Genomic DNA, 16,297 nt, shown 5'->3' with positions numbered 1-16,297 from the left:
TTAATCTTGCATTTTTAGTGTTGTTAGAAATTGTATGTGCATGAATAATGGAAGGCTACAGTTCTGAGTGTGAGTTTGCTGGTTAAATTTTCCTATGGGACTTACATAGTAAAACTAGGAATTAGGTGATTTATTGCTAATGATTGACAGTTATTGAAGTTATAATTCAGAATTTCGTTTTAGTAAATCAGCAGTCTGTGTGTGCATCAGGATTATACACCCTATCACTTTGTAGAAGGAAGAGGGGCCTCTGGCTTAACATGGTTGGAAAAACCATCTTTAACTGTGGATTGTCTGCACAGCTTCTTGATGGCTGTGGTGTTGTGTGTCACATGTAGTCTGCAGTTACTGATTTATTGTCAACCTTGTGAAGGCCCGTGATAGGATTGTAATTTTTAGTTACTAATTTTCTCCTTGCTTCTATTTGTAGGAAGAACTTTTACCCACATCTGATCAGAAAGCAGGTGGGACTTCTGATTTATTCTCTTCTTCATCTTCATTGGACAAAGGAGCCAAGAGTAGAACCAAAACTGTCCTTAGTTTGTTTGATGAGGACGAGGACAGAGTAGAAGATGAAAGCAACACCTGTGCACCACAGGAAGGACTGGAAACGGTGAGCAAAGTTTAGTAACTGTGCAAGCGTGTAGAGGACAGGAAGGAGTGCCCTTCCAAGCAGGGGTGCTGGCCTGAGGTGCTGAGAAAATCTCAGTGTGAGTATATATGATTCTCTCCAGTCAGATGTTTGAGAATAAATCAGTAGCTTGCCTCGCATTCTCACTTGGCTCTTCTGAGATGCACAGACCTTGTTGCTCCTGAGAAACTTGGCTGTTTATGAGAGTGCGCAGCAGGAAAGGGGAGCTGGCAAACATGTATACTCCTGTCATGCTGGCATTTGGGTTAGGAACACTAGTGGTAGAATGGCTGTTTACATATAGCAGGTATCAGCACGGCTGTATGAAAACTGTTAGATTTGCAGTCTCATCAGCAGTTGGTCTTGGGTCTCTGTGGTGTCTCTGCTGCATAATGAAGCTTCCTTAATGAAGGGTGAGAGCTACATCCATCTATAGACATAAGGATGATATTCAGAAGATAGTTAGAGATTGTATTAATTTAGGAAAATGTCAGTAGTAGGTTTTCTTCTAGGATCTGTTGTTTTTCTAGTCACAGGTATCAGGCTGGGGTTACAGTACTAGGCATGCATTTCCTTGTACTGAGTGGGTCTTCAGCCCAATTAGACAGCTTTTGGTTACAGCCAGAGTAAAAGTGCTACTTTGACATCAATTGGGAGGTCTTGCTGGGCAACCTTTGTGTTTGCAGGCTTTCCATCTAGGCAGGACTCGATTTTCCCCTTGGCAGCTTGCATAGCACCTTTCAGTGTGAGAGGTAGTCATTAGGTCAGGTCCAGCTCAGTGCTGTAAGTAGTATGTGGTATGGTATATGGTGACTCCAGAAAGGTCCTTTTTTACCTTCAAGTATTTTTAGACAATCAAGGACAATAGCAATAACCTGTATTGTCTGGAGTGTCTCTTGGAATCTCTCCGTCTCCAGCCAACAACGTGAAGGGATGTTTCCTATGATTAGAACCTAAGCTTTTGTTAGATAATTTTTGGTTCTTGCAGGGAACATTTTTCACCTCATGCATATAACTCCATTTAAATTATATATACATATATGTATATGTGTGTGTGTATATATATATATGTACAAATATGTATTTTTTAGTAACCCTGTAAAATTCTGTACTTGCCTATGACTTTTCAAATATCTTTAGCATTGTTCACTCTCCTTCCTCATTCCTCAGGCTCCCTCTGTATTTTCCTCACTACTTTTGAGATTTTGTCTTACCCAAGTCAGAATGGTTAAGATCAAGCAAACAACTGACAACAGGTGCTAGAGCACAATGGGGAAGTAGAGCCCTCACCACTGTTGGTGGGACTGCACATTGGTGCAGCTGCTGTGGAAGTGAGTGTGGAGAACTTTCAAAACAATAGCAGTAGGTCTTTCATAGAATTTAGCTATAGCATCCCCCATGTGTATGTCCAAGGACTTGACTTCCTATCCACTGACACTGCTCAGCCATAGTCATTGTTGCTCCATTCACAATAGCCAAAAAATGGAAACAATCTAAATGTCCTTCAGCTCATTACTGAATCATGAAAATGTGGTGTGTCTATACAGTGGAATACCGTTCAGTTGTAACAGATAAAGTCATAGAGTTGGGATGGCACGGATGGAACGGGAGAGTAGCAGCATACTAAGTGAGGTGAGCAGCTCTAGAAAGGCCAGCACTGTGCACACCAACAGATGCCACAGTGAACTTAAACTAGACAGATACATCTTTTTAAAAATTTTATTGTTGTGTATGAAGATATATCTTTAAATTATTTTATGTGTATGAGTATTTTGTCTGTGTATCCCATGGGTGCCCAGTGCCCACAGAAGCCAGAAGAGGGCATTGGATTATCTGGGACTGGAGGTACAAATTGTTGTAAGTCAACATGGGGTGCAGGGAATCAAACCTGTGTCTTCTGGAAGTGCCACCAATGCTCTTAACCACTCTAGCCTGAAGATCAGATATGTATTAAGACTACAGGCTAGTATTTTCTGAAGTAGGTGATAAAATGCTGAAATAGTCGTAGTAAACTAATTAGGAAAGTAAGAGATAATGGGCTTTCTCCTGAGAATACAAGGGGAGTTTACCTCAAACATCAGTCAGTTCAGTATTTGTGTTAATAAAATGCAGGGTGGAAAACACATTGTCATCTTGATCGAAAAGTCCAAGTCACTTCATAATTAAAAAACAACGCAAGTCAGTCATCACATTAAATGTAGAAGGAAGTATCTTCAGTTTGGTCAGAGGAACTGTGAACCCAACAGGTGACATGCTTAAGGCTGCACACAAGGCTTTCCCCTTGAGATCACGTGTGAGACAAGACCCCTTTCTCTTGCCAGTCTCACTAGCCTTGTGCGGGAGACTCTACATCAGATGTCTATTGTTAGAAACTGGTTCTGTTGAGGAATAGGGAACTTTAAAACTACATAATATCTAAGCAACACTGCAAGATATACACTCAATATATTAATATATTACAGCTTTAGATTAGTCTTATTAAAATAAAAGTAAGAAATCCCATTTACAGCACGAACAGACATTAAAATACTTAGGAATACTTATTGAAAGCATTGCAAGACTTACACATGTAAAAGTATAGACCATGGGCCAGTGAGAGGACTTAGTGAGAACAGGTGCTTGCAGCACAAGTCTGAGTTCTATTCTTAGAACACGTGAAAATGGAAGGAGAGAACTGTCTGTTCCCTTCGTGTGCTGGCCAGCATGTCCATCTTGCCACATTGTGGCTCTAGATTCGGTGAGAGGCCATCTTGAAAAGGTGGGGAGGGACTAAAGACAGCTAGCTGATCTTGGCCTTGGTTTCTCCCCACATGAGCTTGTGTGCACACCACTCATGAAGAGAGAAGGTTGATTAATAGTTGCTTGGGGCTGAGAGGAGAGGGCAAACAGTTAAAGTACATGACCATTGATTGTTTGGCCTTTTTTGAGGGTTGAGTGAGATACAAGGGTAGATTTTTAGATTGTCATGGTTTCATAACGAAAAAAGACTTTTATTGTAACTAATTAAAAAAAAAAAGCCTAGGTTGCAAGCCCTGTAGATTGCCAAGTACTGGGCTATGGATGTGTACTGCCATGCCCAGGTTTGTTCCTGGGTGAAGGGATAGTGGAACTTAGGTCTTTATACTTGTGCCGCAAATACTTTGCCCACTGAGCCACCTCCATAGCCCTCCTCCTTTTTCTATCAAGCCAAAGAAATTGTTCATGGTGATTTTTTACATTGTTCTTCCTGATGAAACAAAGAACTCAGTGTGGTTTGGTTTTACCTTCACCTTCCCCCAGAAGGTGCTTCTTCAGTCCTTGTGGAGCTAATGGGTAGTAAGGATTGGGTTTCATTTTTAGTGGGCGTGGGTAAGGTAAAGGTAATAAGAAACTCAGATATTGGATGCAGGTTGAAAGATTATTCATATCTTATCTGAGTTTACAAATTTATTTACCACTACTTTTGATAATTTATTTACCATTAGTATTTTGGGAAGCTATATAATATTCTCTTATGTGAATGTCTTTTTCCTGCTGTTTGGCACATAGGCTGTGGTCAGACTTTTACCAGGGGACATCTTTATTGTATCTATTTTTATCTTGTCTTTTATGCAGGGTCTCAAAACTGATAGCCGCCCTAAGAGCACAGGTGTCTTCCAGGATGAAGAGCTGCTTTTCAGCCACCAGCTACAGAAGGACAACGACCCAGATGTTGATCTTTTTGCTGGTACCAAAAAAATCAGGGTTAGTTCCCACCGATTCCCATGTGTGCTAAATTGTGTGGCTCACCTAGCTGTATGTGGATCGATTGACTTTTGGATGTGTAATCTGGGTCTAATGTCTTTCAGTTGTCAGTGCCAAGTGGTGGGAGCCTCTTCGGTGATGATGAAGATGATGATCTCTTCAGCTCTGCCAAGACTCAGCCTGTGGTACCCGCTTTTTATTGTCAGGCTCAGGGAGTATAGAGAGTCCAGTTTTAAGAGAGAATTGCCAGAGAATTGTAAGGCTTATCAGTAAATGAATAACCGATCATATATAGAGAAAGCAGTGTGTATACAGGATGTGGTTCCCAGGTCATAATACTAACTAATCCATATTCTCTGGTTGTGGCACAGTCTTGTTTGATTTTTGAAGTTTATTGAAGGACCTACATTTTTATGTCTTCTGCAGACCTTTAAGTCTGAGAGTATTCTTCCCTGCTGTACTAGGGATTGTATAGTTTTATCCTTCTTATTGCAGAAAGGACTCCTGTGTATCTGACGTTCATTTCTCCCCCAACCCGTGTGCTTGCCAGGCCATGCTTCGGCCACTGAGCAGCGTCTCAGCCCTAGAAACACCACAGCGCTTAGGATGCTATTTCTGAAATGAGACCTATTGGTTGGTTGGCTGTCATTTAGAATAGAGTCCAAAAAAATAGCGCTCCTCTGCTCATTATTATTTAAAATTTGAAGATGCATTAATTGACTTCAGTATTTCTTTTCTTTTGAAGGTACCAGAAAAAAAAGGAACGCTGAAAAAAGACCACAACCCTCCTGAATCTGCTCAGGGCAGCAAAGAGAAAAGCTCATGGAAAGCAGAGCCAGCACAGGTTAGAACTGAGCTCCACGGGGAATCAGCTGGGATTTGCATTCCTGAATAGACAGTTCCATTGCACAGGCCCGGAGTTTACTGAGAATTCTTAGTGAAGGAAGAAACAGCAGCCAACACCCCTCTCTTTCACTGTATTCTTTTATCCCCACTTTTCTCCACAAGAGAAACCTGTTCTGTATTTAGTCATCACTGTGTTTAGACCAAATTCCAAACTCAATTTCCATTTTGATGTAAGATGGGATAAAGGATTGTTTTTCACTAGCATCTCTATTTCTCCATACAGACTTCCTTGGAGTAGAATTACATTCTAATTAATACAAATGACATCTGATTTCTTGATTTGTTCTAAGTGCCTCAAGATAGTTGGTGTATGACCCCTCTTCTAGGAGTCCTCTCTGTATGATGTGGAGCTTCTCCACAAAGGAAGCTAGCCCAATTCCAGTTGTCTCTGGGAATTTCACTAGGGCTTCCATGCTTGTGCTTGGAAGCGGAGGCACTAGGTTGATTTCTTAGCTCATCTGGAATCCAGATGCTTTTGTGTCTAGAACTTGGGCATTGAGTCATGGAGAGCACATGTACTTCTTGGTATTTGCCATGTTGGATGACTGCTCAGTGTTCTGACAAAGCTCCTGCTCTATTCTAACTCACTATCAGTGTCTCCCTTTTCTCTGTGTTTCTGTGAAATGGCAGCCTTCTGTCCTCCATGCTGAAGGGCGTGTCAGTAAAGTAATGGTAGCTAGCAGACCGCTGTGAGCTTCCAGGGTGGAGCTAAGCACCTGCAGATAGGGACAGCTTTGCCCCATCAGGTTCACTTACAGGTGTGAGTGTAACCCAAGAGACAGTTTGTTTCCTGTTTCCTCAATGGATTTTTAACTGAATTTAATTTCACACAGGATTCTTCAGGTCTCCCTCCATTTAAAAGCAGAGAGCCATCCAGTCGCATCGGGAAAATACAAGTAATTATATTGGATCTGGAGTCTTCATTGCCTGCCTGTGGCACCTATAAAATCTGTGGATTTTCTGTTTTTTCAGCTGCTACCAAGCATTCTCTCATCTCTTCCCCCACCAACACCATACCCTCCACCCTTGCCTAATTGTTGCTTCTTATGCACTGCTCTTTAATGTCTTTTGATCCCGGTGATGGGCACAAGTGTGTGCTTCACTGAACCTGGGTCAGGTGATGTTTCTGCACTCATATTTTCTGGTATTCTACACTGTGTGCAGCACAGATATTGTGTGTCACAGAAATGCTAATCTGCTCCTGTGTCAAAGAACAAATACTGAGTTCCATTTTTCTTCTTTAGGCAAATTTAGCAATTAACCCAGCAGCTTTGCTGCCTTCAATGGCTCTGCAGATCCCAGGAACAAAGCCTGTTTCATCTGAACTAGCTTTTTCTTCATCTGAACCTGGAAGGAGCTCCATCCTGGAAAGTGTGCCCACTCTTCCTGGGAGTGAGGAGGCTGGTGTGAGTTTTGATCTTCCAGCCCAGGCAGATACCTTACACAGTGCAAACAAGGTGATCCAACTGTCTTTTGTTTATTTGTCTTTTAACCAGACCAGCCTGGCTGCTTCTTTCTAGACCAGTCAGCATACTGATGTAGTTCAGCTTTACCTTCCTCTGAAGATTGCATCTCATCTTCTTCCCTTCTACCCCTCTCCAGTTTCTTAATTGCACTTCTGATTTTCTGATGCCCACTTCTGTTCTAATGTTCATGCTGATCATTAAATACTTCAGTCACCAGCCCCCCAGTCCCTGTTCTCGTGTTATATATCCTGTTGCTGTTCACTGGCTCTGGTGCTTCTCCCAGAATGCTCTAGAGCACCACACAGACCTTACTTCCATGATTTTTCCCTGTTTACTGTAGTTTGGGCCCCCCTTCTCTGGTATCCCAAGCCTGCTTAGGAAAAGGAAAGCTGTTGCTTAGGGTGTCCTCTGTGGACTCTTTCTGTGTTAGTGAGTTTTCTTTTTCTATCCAATCTCCCTTCTCTCTGAAGTCTTAATAGGTGTTCAAGTAGGCAGAAGAACCTAGGGTGACCTGTCCCTGAATAATAAATTAATTTTTAGTGTTTTCAGATCCATTTTTTCTATATTACAAAAAACTATTATTTTCACTAGCTTTCAAGCTTAAGTTAGCTACTTCCTAAACTTTTGGTTTTTTAAAGAGTTTCTTTTATTTATCCTTGACAAGTTCATGTATTGCATATAATGTATCTGGTTATTCGTACCCTGCATCAGGTTTCCACCCTTACCACTCAGAGCCTCCTAAAATCATATTTCTTTGAAGCAAGCAAACATAATTAAATGTTGTCCAAAAACATGACTTTATATTTTGGATAATATCAGAAATATTAATTCCTGGTTATTCAGAGAGCCCCCTTTTGAAAAGTGTTCACACACTCCGCCAGTTTACATACGACTTGAATTGTGTTTGACTTGGAAGAGAACAGCACCATCAGTTGCCTCTTTGTTGCTTCATCTCTCCTTGCTCCTAGATCTGATAAAACTTGGTGCTAGAACCTTTCTAAATTCTTTTTTTGTAAGATATCTGACTTTGAATTTTAGGGGCTGAGGAGGTGCCATTTTGTGACATGTGTTTTGAGTCACAGAACTCCAGCATACCTGCTTGCTGAGATTCCAGCAACGTTGAGCCTTTTTACAGGAAACTGTTCTCAAAAGATTATGAGAGGAGTAGGAGGTGATGCAAATGGATTGAGAGAGCACTGTCTGCTTTAGAAGACTGGGGCTCAATTTCAAGCACCCGCAGAGATGCTTACAACTTAACTTCCAGGACATCTGACTCCTTTTTATGGCCTCCTCAGGCATTGCATGCACATGGTACTGGCAGAATACCAATACACAGGAACTAAAATATATTCTAAAAAATGCTTAGAAAGCAGAGAATACTAAAATGTTAAGAAGGATTAAGTCCTGGAGTAATAGGAACTTGATAGCTCCTTTAGGAACATTAAACAACTTTTTCTTTCCTTTAGGACAGTAGTTCTCAACTTGTGGGTTGCCACCCCCATTAGGGTCACATATCAGATAGTCTGAATATTAGGTATTTACATTGAGACAAAAGTAGCAAAACTATAGTTATGAAGTAGCAACGAAATAATTTTATACTTTGGGATCACCATGACATCAGGAACTGTATTAAAAGATTGTAGCATTAGGAAGGTTGAAAACCATAACTTTAGGTAATATCCTAATTGAAGTAAACCAAATAGCATTATAGTATTTTGAATTAGTCTTTGCTGTTAGCCTTGAACACACTTTCATCATATCATGGTATGTGTGTGTGTGTGTTTGCCATTGCAGAGTCGTGTTAAAGTGAGAGGAAAGCGGAGACCACAGACCCGTGCTGCTCGGCGGCTGGCTGCCCAGGAGTCCAGTGAGGTTGAGGATGTGACTGTCGATAGAGGACCTGTTGCACAGTTGAGCAGTAGTCCTGTCTTATCAAATGGTCATCAACCTCTTCTGCAGCCCAGGACGGCCAGTGGAGAGACCAGCTCTGAGAAAGCCATAGCTCCACCTTGGGAAGGTGGTCCTGTTTTATCTGCAGTGGACAGAAGCTTCTTTGTAAAGTCTCAGCCTCAGACTGGAAATGAGGCTGACCTGTTTGACTCTGGGGACATCTTTCCCAAGAGCATAGGATCACAGTCCATAGAGGGAGCAAGTGTCAAGGCAGGGGAGACCCCAGCCCACTTGTCAGGAGGGCGTGAGGAGAAGAGCCTGGTGTTTCCTGATCTCAGTGAGGCCAGCAGTGCTGGTGATCTTTTTCAGTCTGTCAAGCCAAGACCAACCAAGAAAAGAAGCCCTTTACCCCTCCTTGAAGACGAGGAGGATCTCTTTGCAGATCAGAAAGGCAAAAAGACTGAGTGGAAATCTGATAGCCATCAGGACATTGTGTCAAAAACTCAAGACATCTTTGAGGTAACAAAAGTATTTCATGTTTGGGCTGGTTGGCTTCTTAAACTATAGATTATGCTGTGCGTTTTGTATGTTTGCTATCTATTAAGCTTAATTAGATCTTTTTGTTAAATTTACTAAATTTACTTGAAGTGGTTTATTTCACCCAGGCATAGTTCTTGCTGTCTTTAACGTCTTATAAATGTTGAATTATTACTTTAAAAATGTTATTGTAGTACTGGGGATAGAGCTCAAAACCCAGTATATGTTAGGCAAATGCTGTATAGAACCAAAGCATAAGCCCTGGGTCTTGATTTTTAAAGATTTTTATGTATTTAATATGAGTACACTGTTGCTCTCTTCAGACGCACCAGAAGAGGGCATCAGATCCCATTACAGATGGTTGTGATCCACCATGTGGTTGATGGGATTTGAACTTAGGACCTCTGGAAGAGCCAGTGCTCTTAACCACTGAACCATCCCTCCAGCCCTTGGTTTTTATATAGTATTGTATCATGTCGTATCATATAGTGTGTGTACATGATTTTAATTATTTTTGCTTACTGTTTTAGACAGTTTTTAGAATGGTGTTGTGGTCAGCTTTGTTGGCATGTCCTTCTGTGCCACATATAACCTCTGTTGGCCCTGCTAGTGTGTTTAAGCTCTGGTTCTGGCTGGGACTCTGTTTAGTAGAGTTTTGATGCTAAGGCTTTTATAGCAGTTGCTCAGCAGATATTTATGAACTTGGTCCTGTGCTGGCAGGGTAGCTAGGGCATGTGCTCTGTCCTGAGATCTCAAGGAATGAGATCCAAACCAAGCAGCAGGTAGTTAAGATGATCTCAGATGACACAAAATGTCCCGACCAAAACTGTGTGGTATAGAGTGGCAGGGTACAGTGGGACGTTTTCCTCCGGGCTGCCCTCAGGACCTCACTGCAAGGCTGGCATTAGCAGATGAGCGTGAGTTGTGCAGTGAGTAGGGCGGTGTCTTCCAGTTCTCAGGGGAGACTGTGCTTGTCAGTGCATTTCTATAAATTATTGAACCATTTCAGTTTTTAAAATGCTTTTATTTACAAAAAAAATGTTTTTGGACTTATCTAGGATGATATATTTGCTACAGAAGCAATTAAACCTTTTCCAAAAAAAAGAGAGAAGGAGAAAACTTTGGAACCCAACTTATTTGATGATAATATTGATATCTTCGCTGACTTAACTGTAAAACCCAAAGAAAAGCCCAAAAAGAAAGTTGCAGCCAAGTCCATGTTTGGCGACGACACAGGTGAGTGTTTATCTCGACTGTGCCACTGCTCATGGTCTCTTCCTCCGTTCACGTTGCCCTTTCCTGTACTTCGTCCCTAGAAGGTTCTCTTTGCCTTCTTAGTCTAAGAATGCGGCATATAGGTGGACTAGTCATTTTCACGTGGAAACCGTATGCTATGCTGAGTATCAAGGTTCAGGATGGTGCTCAGATTTGACCTGAAGTAGAAATTAATCTTAGTGTTCCCCAGCTGTTGACTGACAACACTGATGACTTTGAAAGGAGAGTCCAGTGCGAGAGAGCAGACCCCAAGAGCTTTGACTTCCGTATTGGTGCTCTATAGTGTGTTACTAGAATTGGGCCTTTGGCAGTTTGTGTGCATGTGTCTCAAATTCCCATTTTCTTTCTTGCTTGTCTTAACAACTTTCCTTTTTGTTTCTTTTTAAAGATGATATTTTCTCCTCCGGCCTCCAGGCCAAAGCATCTAAGCCCAAAAGCCAGTCTGCTGCGGCAGCATCTGAACCAAGATCTGAGCACAAAGTGTCCAACATTTTTGACGACCCGCTGAATGCCTTTGGAAGCCAGTAGAGCATGTGGGGCCTTCACAGTCCACCCTCCCATCTATCCCTCATTTAGTGATGCTGTCTCCTGCACTGCCTTCACTGATTACAGCAGATATTGAAACAATCACTTCTACTTTTACCCGATGTAGTTAATATTTTCTGCATTGATTTTAATTATGCTTAAAATCATAAATAAAAAATAAACGCTTCACAGTGGTTTGTTTTTACTCAGTAAGAGTGTGTAGAAGGGCATGCTACCAGAAGAAAATGCTTTATGGCTTCATGTGTGGGCAGATGTCAGACAGCAGACCTGAAGGTTTTGCTCTGTTGGTGGCTCTGAATGCTGTGATGGTCTACGCAGGTGAAGGAGGGAGAAGAGCTTTTTACGCAGTTCCAAAAATGGGGCTTCTAAGAGGAATTGGGTGGTCCTCTGCTGTTTTGATATTGTAAAGAAATTTTATTGGAACACAGCCATTCCATCATGGCTACATTATCTGGCTGTATTCAGGCTACCCAAGTCTGAGTTGAGTTGCTGGAAATGGGATGGTTTAATTGTAGGCAAAATTTTGTCTTTCCTAGCTTTTGTTTCCTCCTTTGTAGTTGGTTTCAGCACTAAACTTGCAAGTTTGTGGAGAATAGACCCTTTTATATGTCTGCCCCTTAAAATGGTAGGCAGGACAGTGATGATGTGACTCGATGAGGTAATGAAATGTTAAGGAAGCTAAAAATCTAGGCTCATCACTAGATGCTAGAGCCTGTGCTGCGAGGTATTTGTAATCACGATGTCCAGTGCAGGCACTATTCTCCTATTGTCATGGTTCTGTCCTTAAGAGCAGGAGGCTGACAAAAGCCCAGGGCCTCACTGTACCTTCCACCTCAGTCCTGAGTAGCTGAAACCGTGGAGACTAGTCAAGTCTGAGGATGAGGCTGGGAGAGGACGGACAGGGCCAGGGTTCTTTCACGGTCCTCACCTCTGAAGGGAATGAAGCAATAGGCTCCAACCTAGATGGAAGGCATGTGTAGTAAGAAGCCAGTAAGTTTATATTCCCACTTCAGTAGCTCTTTGTGCACAGCAAAAACATGTTGGGATTTGAGGCCAGGGTGCGACCTGTGTGACCTATAATCTTCAGTAGTTGCTTAAATGCAAGAGGCATACAGAAAGTCACAAATCCTTATGAGCAAACCGCGAATGTTCCCATTTTACAGATGACATAATTAAGTCAGAAATGTTAGGAGAAAGTGGAGCACAAAAAAGGATGACTAGCCTGGACATCCTTTTAAGTGTCCTAGGCTCTGGAAAATCCATGAGGGGATCGCAAATGCCAAGGACCCTCCTATCCCCAAAGAACCATAGAAGTGTCCCAGCCAAGGCCCTCCATTCTGGAGCTGAGCTCTTTCCAGAAACTGTAGCCCGTCTCCAGTTTCCTGCCTTGCCCCAGTCGGGTGCTGCCATTAATAATAGTCAACATCCGGGCCTCTTCCAACCGACAAACCTTTCTGAACGCCCGTGCGACCCTGGCGTCCGAGCAACCGCCAGCCTCCGATGGCTAGGCCCCGCCCCTCGCGAGCTGATTGGAAGGCGTCGGCAGCGCCAATCGGTGATTGGTGAGCGGTGTCACAAAGGGCGGGGCCGGGGCTTCGCAGGCCCGCGTCGGCTGGCGTCTAGGGCGCGCGCACTCCTATCGGCCTGCGGGCAGGCGAGCGAGCGGGCGGACGCGACCACCGGAGGGCGAGCGGGTGAGGGGCGCGGTGGGGCGGGGCGGGGCGCGGCCGGGAGGGCGGGCGGCTGAAGGGCCTGCTGCGCCTTCGGCTGCCCCGGCAGGCGGGAGACGTGCGCCCGCCTCAGCTGCAGCCTGGTCACACCCTCCGCGCTACTAGGGACTCACGGACAAACAGGTCGCGCCCGTGGCTCCGGGTACTGCTGACCGGACTTTGGGTTTGAGTGTGGTCCCTGCTGGCCTCGCCCCTGGTCCCAGGGCAGCACACAGGCACTTAGTCCCAGGCGAGAGTGTGATTCCAGTCTGTAGCTGGATTTTCACACGTCTGGAAAAAGACAAGAGTCACCTTTTTAAAAGGCTGCAACATAGTGTGGGTATATGTATGTTGGGGGAAAAATTTTAAAACTAAGTGACTAAGTTCCTCTGGACGAGAACGAAGCAAAGGCCAAGGTACTGAAATCATTCCTTGAATGCAGTTATTGCGCTTTTGTGATTGGTTGGTTTTAGAAATTTCAAAAGGTGAAAAAAAAAGTTAGAAATTCACTTTGATCTTTCTTTTCCAGCTTTTAAGATAACTTTATCAATTTAAGCATGGTTTTATTTACTTATCACTATACGCTTTTGTTGTTCATTGGTTTCCGGTTATCTTTGATGCAGGCCACTGGCCACTTTGAGGATGCTTGCAATCCTCAGTGGACCCAGTTTTAGTACACTACGTCATTGGCCCACTTGAGCGTCCACTTGGCCTTGTAGTATTCTGTGGTTTAGCTGGCCTGCACAGCCTACTTTATCTTGTTACATTGATTTCCTTTGCTGAAAGGTATAAGACACAATTGTTTTCAGTTATGGTTATCATCCTCGGCCTTTTTTGTAGTTTGAAAATTATCCCGCTGGCTGGAACCGCTGATGGTGCACCTACTGCAACACCGATTTCCTTCTACTTATAGTCACTTTATCTAGTCTATTTTCAGATCTGTGTGTTGTAAAAATTTGCATGTTGCCTGTGGGTATTTCCCTATAGTGCTGTTTTTTTTTTTTCTTTTGTCTTGTTTGTTTTATGAAATTGCATATTGAGCCTAGGGCCTAAAATGTGCTAGAAAAGTACTCTTGTCAGCAAGCTTCACATTGACTCTGAATGGAGTACGAGCAGGTAGTGAAATCCAAACAGTGCCACTGCTACCAGAGTGCTCTTGTAGGTGACCCACAGCGCTGGCAGCACAGTCCTTACACCGCTGCTGCTGCTGGTCACCCATTAGTCCATGTGTGGAACTCCACTCAGAACAACTGTGCTCTCAGCAACAGCGTTCCTTCCTGGGATGCCATTTGTAAAGGAGCATTAGCTATCTCAAGCTTCCTCATAATGTTTTATATTAGAACTATGAAAACTCCCCTCTACAGCAGAAGTATCTGTGTACACATGTTTATCGTGATTTATATGAATTCTGGTGTAGTGAATCAGAATGTGATTTCCAGAGGAAGCCAATATCCCTTCAGAAAGTTTTGGAGTATAACCACTGTTTCACTTCTTTCTTTTTAAGATTTATTTATTTATGTATGTGAGTACACTGTTGCTATCTTCAGACACATCAGAAGAGGGCATCAGATCTCATTACGGATAGTTGTGAGCCACCATGTGGTTGCTGGGGATTGAACTCAAGACCTCTGGAAGAGCAGTCAGTGTTCTTAACCACTGGGCCATCTCTCCAGCCCCCTTAAATTGAATTTCATTGAACAGCCTTTAATTCTTGCTAATATGTGCAGACAGCTGTAGTGATAAGAGACATCGTCCCTTCCTTAAAATGCTTGTAGTTTACCAGTATGAGTGACAGACACATAAGAGTTAGTTTTGATGGGTATCATATATGATATGGGTGCAAAAGATAGGTAAGCATAAAAGATTTTGTGGGATAGTTGGAGCTGAGGCTTTGGGGAGATGGGCCATGCTGGTTATTGCCCAAGCTTTGCATTGTAAGCAGGCATTCTCCTTGAAGTATGATGCCCCTATCCTTGGAGCTGTGTTTGGAAAGATTAGGTGCTTCTCAGGAAGCCGTGTGTGGGGTTGACCAGAGCAGAACAAAGCAGGAGCAATAAGACAGGGGCTATGACTGGAAGCAGGAAGAGCACAGGTCCTGCAAGGGGAGTGTAGGTAAGTGAACATGGGCTGAGAGATGCAATGCGTAGGTTGAAAAGTCTTTCCAAGGAGTTTGAGCATGGCTGCACAGATGGTGGAGGTCATGGTAGGGCCTTGAGCTAGAAAGAATAGGTTCAGTTTACATTTTCAAAGGAGAGCTGCGCTCACAGCCTAGTTATTAGGAAACTGCCAGTTGAAGCCAAACCCCAGAACACCTACAGTGCAAAACTGTGCGGTGGCCTGGAGTGATGGGAAAAGCAAACACTGTGGGGCTGCTGGTCTGGCTCAGCTGTTGGAGGTAAAGTGCTGACTTTGTAGGCTCTACGAGGTTAACACGTCTAAACATAAAGAACCAAACAATGGAAGTGGCGGCCGCACACACCTTTAATCCCTGTACTTGGGAGGCAGAGCAGATGATCTCTTGAGTTTGAGGACAGCCTGGTCTGAGTGAGTTCCAGGATAGTTAGAACTATACATTGAAACCCTGCCTTAAAAAAAAAGAACCAAACAATGACTTAAAAGTGCAAGGGCTGGTTGGAAGGCAGGTGAGAGGAGGAGAGGGAAAGAGAAAGAAGGGGAAGAAACACTTAGAAATCTCTTAACAATGGATTAAACACAGGACCCTCAAGAGATACTTCCTATTCAAGTCCAGCTGTCTACCCACCTAAAGAGTACTATGTACACAAATGGGACTTTGTTCTGGAATGCAAGATGATTTAATACAGAAAAATAAATCAATGTAATATACTATATTAGTTATAAACAAATGAAAACCATATAATTATCTAAATAGACACTGAAAAGTATCTTAGAAAATCTGTTCCTTTTTGTGGTTAAAAATAAAACAGACTCTTAAGCAATGTGGGAATAATCAGGAACTTTTCAACCTGGATAAAATTATGTATGAAACCTGACAGCTGACATATCTAATGATAAAAGGCTCAATTCCGTCCTCCTGTAATCAAGAAAAAGACAAAGATTTCCAGTTCCCTCACTTCTAATCAACCTGTACTCTATGTTCTAAGGGAAGTTAACTATGAAAACTAAGGAGCATACATACTGGAGAGGAAGAAAAAGATATTTCTATCTATTTTGTGTATATGGTTAAACACAGACAATCCTAAGGAATCCATTAAGAAACAGTCTGAACACAATAGACACAGTGCAGTCTACAGGGTCAGTAGATATGGAAATGGTTTGTATTTTAATACACAGTCTCTGAGAAAAGCACAGATTAGAAGAAGGCTGTTTGGTAATCCCCACTTAGTCAGGTTAGAGGAATCAGAACTGGGAGATGCACCGACAGGTCAGTGCAGTGAATGGAGTCAGGAAAGAGGCCCCTCACATTTACAGCCGGTTTTTTGCAAGAACTATGACAATTCAATGCGATCAGCTGAGCAAGCCACTCATATGAGTATAGCAGAATGCCATTAGGAGTCATTTTATTACTATGTTGGTTTTTCCTTCTTTTTAAAACTGGTATTATTTGGCTCTACCCTAGGCCCTTGGGCTAGGTT

The 16,297-nt window shown here is 42.9% G+C and overlaps 1 protein-coding gene across 4 annotated transcripts in view; it reads left to right on the top strand.

Annotated features, from left to right (window-relative positions):
* The window catches only part of WASHC2C (WASH complex subunit 2C), a 48,196-nt gene extending 37,052 nt beyond the window's left edge, over positions 1-11,144 (top strand). For 3 of the 4 annotated variants that reach the window (XM_080914261.1, XM_080914262.1, XM_080914260.1), the window contains 9 exons: positions 431-613; positions 4,226-4,354; positions 4,459-4,539; positions 5,100-5,198; positions 6,094-6,156; positions 6,505-6,717; positions 8,521-9,135; positions 10,212-10,389; positions 10,817-11,144. In XM_080914261.1, the coding sequence (XP_080770387.1) occupies positions 431-613; positions 4,226-4,354; positions 4,459-4,539; positions 5,100-5,198; positions 6,094-6,156; positions 6,505-6,717; positions 8,521-9,135; positions 10,212-10,389; positions 10,817-10,956 (1,701 nt within the window). In that variant the 3' untranslated portion in view covers positions 10,957-11,144. The remainder of the gene's footprint in view (positions 1-430; positions 614-4,225; positions 4,355-4,458; positions 4,540-5,099; positions 5,199-6,093; positions 6,157-6,504; positions 6,718-8,520; positions 9,136-10,211; positions 10,390-10,816) is intronic. The other variant, XM_080914263.1, reaches the window with a different exon arrangement.
* Positions 11,145-16,297: the final 5,153 nt, after the last annotated feature.

The sequence above is a fragment of the Micromys minutus genome (assembly GCF_963924665.1).
Source record: "Micromys minutus genome assembly, chromosome: 3".
NCBI lineage: Eukaryota > Metazoa > Chordata > Mammalia > Rodentia > Muridae > Micromys > Micromys minutus.
Note: the sequence above shows the minus strand (reverse complement) of the source record. Positions and strands in the feature narration are given on the sequence as shown.